We start from the raw sequence: 7194 nt of genomic DNA, 5'->3' as shown, positions 1-7194 counted from the left end.
CTGGAACTGCGGCCGTGCTTCTAAGAAGAGAATGACCATTCGACCACGAGTTGCTTTCGAGACGCACAAAAGGAGGACAAAAGACATGATTAGAAAAAGAAACCCTTCGAGGTCAGATTGTTGAGGCAAATTATCCTCCAATCATCCGGCTCTGTTCATGCCCATGCCGCTCTTCGCACACGCGCAATCTCACGGCACCATATTCCTTCGGCGAGCAAGGTACCTTTGCCTAGACCTGGATGCCCAGGTAGGAAGATAATGGGCGAATCCATTGCCTCCTCCAAGTCGGCCACCTCCAACATCTTCCACTCCGGCCTTCAAGGATTACCCTACAGCGCGACGAAAGCATCGAATCCTCCTATACGAGTGACCGGTGCAACATCGTTACATCGGATCCCTGATTTTGACAAATACGAGCCTCAAAATTGCGCGACTGCAGGGGATAACGCGTCCACCTCGTCCAATAAGAAAAACGATGTCGACGCGTTGCCGCACGATGGAGACTGGTTTCGAAGCGCGGCTGCAGGTTCAATCTCTCCACGAGAAAGTCAGACGAGCCTGAATACCAAATCCCCTACAACAAGTAGTCTGGCTTCCGCCGCCGTCAGCATTCCTCAGATTCGCGTGAATGAGACAGACTCCAGGGATTCATATCAAGATCGGCACAGCAACCTCGGTTTCGGAGCGCACGGGAGATGGTTATCTTTGAAAAAATCAAGGTCCGGTTCAACAACATCGGGGGGAGAGGTGGAGAGAACCACACAGACAACATCGTCGAACTTCCATGAGCTATCTTTGGACATAAACATCCCCACGGGCGGATTTGGCGACGAACTTTCTACCGGCAGCATTGAGTTCTCGAAAAGAGGGAGTATGCTGATAGATGGGAGGAAGGTGAATCAGTCGACTCGGAAAACTTCACCCATTCTGGCTCCGATCATGGACGACGAGAAACGAGAAAATGGGGAGCAAGACGCCGCAAATGCCAATATCAATGTTGATTCAACTCCCACGAAGGCTTCTACCGCTACACCTGTGGCAAAGAATGCAAAAGATCGACCGCCAGCCAAAGTCCTTTCGGCAGACGAAGAGATGCTGTCTGAACATGTCCGGGCTTTCTATGCCGCAGGTACAGATGATCGGCATGAAACAGAGTCCTCCACCAACCTTGCCGCTCGAATAGGGGCGCGATGGCAATCAACATTGGTCACCGATTCACACAGCGTCAGCATATCATCTCCCTCGCGTGCCACCTCGACAACAGATATCAACGAAGAGAACAGCTCGCGGCAGCTTAGCATGACAGCTCCAGCGTCTCAGACATACATTCCTGAGCGTGAGGAAGATGAATTGGCCGGCGGTCTGGAGGACTGGAAAGACATCGACAGTGCAGATGTCGACCGGTACGGGTTCATTTTGACCAGAGCCCCAACAACGAACGTCGACGGGGCCGATGAATCAAAACCCCAACGTCTGACCCGCGTCTCGACCAGCTTACAACTCGCATCAGAAACACCCAGGCGAAAGCATACTCTTCGTCGTATCCCAAGCAGTGCTCACGGGTCAACGCGCTCGGCGCAAAGTAGACATAGCGCCACTGACCAGACTCCGCCTCGCCCGTCAAGTTCGCAAAGTGGGTATGGCGGCACTCCTACAAATCGCCGGAGCGCATTGACACGGATTCCTGTTCCTGGGACCAAAAACCGCCGCTTGATGGACTCCGCAATGGACATGCTAACGCTTCCCCGCTCCGCACAGTCTGTGGTTGAAAATGGGCACGTACACATTGACAATGCGAGAGCTCGCCGGAAAGAAATTGAACGCGAAGAGAAATGGCGGAAAATGGCACGGGCATTACCACCGGCTACAGACCCAACGACTGGCTTGCCCATTGTGGGAGGTGGCTCAGAGGCAGGATATACATTTGACACATCATCTCCCAAAGTGATCGAGCGGACGTGGAAAGGTATCCCAGACAAATGGCGGGCCACCGCGTGGCACAGTTTCCTAAGCACGTCGGCATTGCGACGGAAGGATTGTCTTAGCGACACCGAGCTGATCCGTCTCTTTCACGAATACCAGGGCCAGTCCTCCCCCGACGACGTCCAAATTGATATTGACGTTCCCCGTACAATCTCCTCGCATATTATGTTCCGGAGACGGTACAGAGGTGGACAGCGTCTGCTCTTTCGTGTTCTCCACGCCATGTCCTTGCACTTCTCAGCCACAGGATACGTCCAGGGTATGGCGGCGCTCGCTGTGACGCTGCTAGCGTACTATGACGAGGAGAAAGCCTTTGTCATGTTGGTCCGCATGTGGGAATTGAGAGGATTGGGGGAATTATACAAGGCAGGTTTTGGCGGTCTGATGACGGCTCTGGATGATTTTGAACGCTCCTGGTTGGGGCAGGGCGAGGTTGCCCGGAAGTTGGTACGGATGGCCTTTCTTTCTCATAGCTCTTTCCCCCTTCTTGATCCCAACTCTGGACGAAAGAGAGGAACTCGGTGACCCGAGCCGTCAAGACATTGGTGTCTAGGGATAATACCTTTCGTTGTCAAGTTTCCTTTTTGCACGATGTTAGCCATCATTTCAATCACCTCGTGTGAATAGCCACTGACCTATTGCCGTCATCTCACAGGAATCACTCAACATCGGTCCAACCGCCTATGGCACTCGCTGGTACCTCACTCTTTTCAATTATACGATCCCGTTTCCAGCACAACTGCGTGTCTGGGACGTCTTTATGCTTTTGGGCGACGACGCCCGCTCGCCTATCTCCACTCAACCCCAATCCGCGCACGCGGACACACCCAAAGAACCCTCCTTCGGCTCAACACTTGACATACTTCACGCCAGTTCCGCGGCCTTAATTGACGGGATGCGCGACATCATCCTCGAATCGGACTTTGAGAACGCAATGAAAGTTCTCACGAGCTGGATCCCGATTCAGGACGAAGATCTATTCATGCGTATTGCGAGAGCCGAGTGGAAAATGCATCTGAAGCAAGATGTCAGCAAGACGGCAAAGAAGACAGGCTGAATTGGGCAAACAATTTCCCAAGGAGGCGAGGGAGATGAGGAAAGAGATGTGATGCTCGATGATGGAATGAGAACTTGATGCGTTGCTTGATGATGCTGGGTTATCTCATCGCTTCGCACCCACAGACCTGGCTTCATTCTAATGACTGAATGGATGGAAATAGGCTTCTCGATACCGAACTTGGCTGGGTCCCAATCTAGCTTTGTGAAATTCGATTCGAAAGTGCCATGTCCGTGTCTGAGTGGACGGGTCCCCGGAAAAATCATAGGGAAAATATATAACTAATCACCTAATTCAATTGAATGTAATGTAGAAAATCAGGCAAGGTTAGCCCGAGGGTGGGTGCCAACAATAATGATAGTTTCTTCATCTCACACTCTGGAGTTCTCCCCCATCGAAGCTGGCAGTTAGGGCGATAGAACTAGAGGTAGGACCTGTGATAATAAGAGGATATTCCCTTAATACAAGTTGAGGACCCTCTCTGTGTAAGTTCCCAGCCAGGGATGGATTGGAGGTTTTGTGCAATCATCACAAGGAACCTTTTGCATTGTGTGGTGCGTAATCCGCTATCACTATTGGCACCAAAGAATGAGAACAACTTGCGCAGATGACTTTCAGGAAATGGTGGAACATAAGTCTATCGAAAGAGAGAGCAAGGAATTGCAAGGCTGAACATGGGCTCGTCCGGCACCAGCAAGACATGCTCTTGTCAAGAGGGAATGAGAGAGAGAACGAAACAAGGCCCGGCCCAATAATGGAGAATGAGTCGTAGGTGTCGCCTGGATTTCCATCATCAAGTTTCTTTTGCAGAGATGATATTGTCGAGGATCCCGTTAGATGGGCCCTGTCAGATTCTCCGGTCGGGAACAAGACGCACTCTCTCCAAGATCAACCACACCGAAAATCAGTTTCCCTTTGAAATTGACTTACCACAGCTCATCTAGTCACTACCATTGAATCTTTTAGATTGCAGACTTGGCCCGAGACTAGAACTGATATTGGATAGTAAGGGTAGGACTGGTACTGACGGTGCATCTCAGGGCGCCAACGGAGGGGACCTTCGCGAGTCAATTCTCGATACTTTCCAAGGAGAAGTCTTAGAACTGATTTCCAGATTCCACGTTGGATTTTCTCACTTTTCAGCACTTTCGCTTGACCTGGTCGCTTGGGAACAAGATCCGTGGTCTGGATCTAACCCTCCACTTTCGCATGGAGCCATGTGCTGGTATTTTACGTACTCAATCTTCTCGATCGAGTAAGATCAGTGAGTCCACAAGTCAAATCCCCGGTTGAAAAACGTGCTTCGGATCAACCAAGCTATCAAACTCATAAGCGAGAATCTGGTTGTGTGCGGATCTTAGAAGCCTGGCTGTTCCAACCTTGGCCAGAGTCTTCTGCGCCTTATGCAGGGAAAAAAGCCCGTAAGCGGAGACAATTTCAGGATCCGTTCAGGTCACATCAGAGGGGAACTTTGGTGCCAACATATCATTCATAGGGCCAAAGAAATCGTGGAGGACCATTGGAGGGCTCCCAACGGACGTTTCGCTTCCCGCCTCCCGCCTCTCCCAGTATTGGTATGGGACATTGGCACACTCGACGGTGATTGGAGGACATGACAGCGATCCGGACACATGTCCAGATCTGGGAAGATCAAAATTCAAACGTGTCCTGGAAGCGCGTAAGCCACGCCAGGGTCTTAGGCCCTTTGGGCCCTTCCGGAAGGAGCAAAGTCAGTGACGACCGCTTACGTATCGGAGGATCAATCGGGCAGCAACCTGAACCATTTTGATTTGTGGCTTGAGTTGGCACTTCCTGCTCGTGGCACTTCGCTATCGAATACCGAAAAGGAAGCGATATGGGGTTGGGAGGCGCCTTGCAGATGAGCAATTGAGGGCCTATTGGATTGAACGAAGAAACGTTCATATATTCTTCGACCGCTGTAATTTCAACTCGTCTCTTTCTCTGTGAGAAATTATACGAAGAGACCCGGTCATGTTTTGATTGCATGGCTGAAAAAGTAAATCCTCCCCCCGTAGATAACAGGTAGTACAACATACGGCACAGTATTTCGTTGGGCCAGACCTTAGCGGCAAAAGTTTGTGGTAATTGTGATCGCCATCGTGGAAGCGAAGGCGGGCGACAGACGTCGGTTCGGTTGGCTGCCCGGTTGTACCGGGCGGACTACGGGCGTGCGTCTTGGTCAAGATGAAGTCTACCATAGTATTCTATGCGTCGCCGATTTTGAAACACTGAGCATGATCGTCATCAGCCTCTGAACAACAAAGCCTTGTGCTAGAGGTGAAGAACAAACTTCTGGCACATGGCGACGTATGATGTCGTGCAACAGTCCGGCCTACGTCTGAGGTGCAGATCCTCTGCCCCAAATGTGGTTGTTGAAAATGTTAACCTCAGAACGTGCCGATGGCTGATTGTCAGCCACTTTTGGCGGGCTGGCTTGACAAGGGGTATCTGCAGCGACAAATGTTTTGTGGCCTGTCCGTTCTCGCATTTTGAGCGCTGCTGGATGCCGCGGCAGAACTCTGAACATCCCCCATTCTGTCAGAATCCGAGGCACTAGAGGACGGAGGGCCGCCGAAAATGTCATCGCCAGACAGAAAAGCCCCGGGTGCACAGTTTCTTTCATTTTCGTTACAAGCACTGTTGCACCACCACTGACGGGGGACAAACGATATCTTTCGCTTACCAGCAGCGGGATGCCTGAGATCGTGGTTGCAGCAAGTTTCCCACCTTCTTTAGGCCCAGGAGTCCCGAAGTGGCTTCTCCTCGCTTACAGAAATTGGGCGATAGGGCGATCGTCCCTCGTTTGGGGAAGGGCCCAAAACTGGCCAAAATCGGACCTCTTAGTGATGGATGATGACATCACCGGAGGGATTTGACCTACCAGCCAGCTGGCCAAAAGCGATCTCGGTCTCAAAGGAAAAGGTGTTTGTAGCCTACAGAGAGTTAGACAAAGCCCATAGTGCATGCATCCTGACGTCGTTTTATCTCCTGTCCTGTCACAGCAGAGGGCCCTGGTCCCCGAAAAAGTCAAGTGCACTTGGCCCTCACCCAGATTGGGCAAACGACCTCAAACTTGTGTCAACCGAATGCGAAACCCGTTGTGGAAAATACTGGTCTGTCATGCTTACTCAGTGCTCTAAGAAAGATACCGGGATCTAGGACAGACTGAAGCTCCGCAGAAGCCATGAGTCCAGGACTCTTTCGTTGCTGTGGCACCCAAGAAATGTTCCTTCGACATTTTGCTTGCACAAATCACCCCATCAGGCAATTGGCAGAGAGCCTTCGGAGAATTTCTCGTTGGGTGTGTTCATTCGAATGGGCGAGCGAGACCGGGATTTTTCGCCGAAGCGGGACGGGAATGCAAGGATCCTGCATCATGCATCGAGGCATTGCCGCTTATGATGGATGCTTGGTGTCCGTTCCAAAACGCCGTCAAAACGTTCAGAGTGTCATTTCAAGGCAAGCCTTACATCAGGTGCTTTTGCTTCTTCCCCAACCGGGTCTTCCGGGGGATGTACCTTAACAACGGTGCTGTGGTGAGCCAGTTAGTTTCCTGGCTTCTGTCGGCGCGGCCGGCCGCATGGTTTTTGTTCCGCTAGGGAACTTTCCTTTTGCGAGCGATGATCAATCTGCCTCGTAGTAGTTGAATGGCAGGTCTTGTGTTCGACGAGTTCGACGATCGTTCATGTTTTGAGGAGGAATACGTGTTTGATGACCAAGGCTCTCGCCGCCAAGTCTTTCGGCATTGGTGGCACGTCAGAGCGCATCGATTCATGCGAGGCGAGCAATGAGATGATAGCTTCGACATCGAGCCCGGCCCAGGTGCACGGATGGGGTTTTCATTTAGGAGGACTCTCGATGCATCCAGATGCAGCCGGAACGACAAGCCTGTGTCATTGTATTACGCTGCCTTGGGCAGTTTGGGAGAGCCTGCGGGAAGGCCAGGAGAAAGCCGAGGAATGGCGAGCGTTCGTATAACGTTGTCGAGGGATGATCCCCTGGCCAGCAAAGAGCGCAAGTCCCTATTATGTTTCCTGTGCGTCCTCCAAAAGAGGACGAGGCAAGGCGAGGCGAGGAACTCGCATCCGGAACCTAATACGGAAACATTACGCTCGCCCAGCGTCAGCATTGGT

At 51.7% G+C, this 7194-nt stretch overlaps 1 protein-coding gene across 1 annotated transcript; it reads left to right on the top strand.

The window, feature by feature from the left end:
- Positions 1-258: 258 nt before the first annotated feature.
- On the top strand, positions 259-3040 carry Z518_06966 (uncharacterized protein; the record flags this gene model as incomplete). The annotated part of the gene is made up of 2 exons (XM_013415096.1): positions 259-2430; positions 2639-3040. The coding sequence occupies 2 exons, from the start codon at positions 259-261 to the stop codon at positions 3038-3040; spliced, it is 2574 nt and encodes an 857-aa protein (XP_013270550.1).
- Between the last annotated feature and the right edge of the window lie 4154 nt (positions 3041-7194).

This window comes from Rhinocladiella mackenziei (genome assembly GCF_000835555.1).
Source record: "Rhinocladiella mackenziei CBS 650.93 unplaced genomic scaffold supercont1.5, whole genome shotgun sequence".
NCBI classification, from domain to species: Eukaryota; Fungi; Ascomycota; class Eurotiomycetes; order Chaetothyriales; family Herpotrichiellaceae; genus Rhinocladiella; species Rhinocladiella mackenziei.
This window is presented reverse-complemented; position numbering and strand designations above follow the sequence as displayed.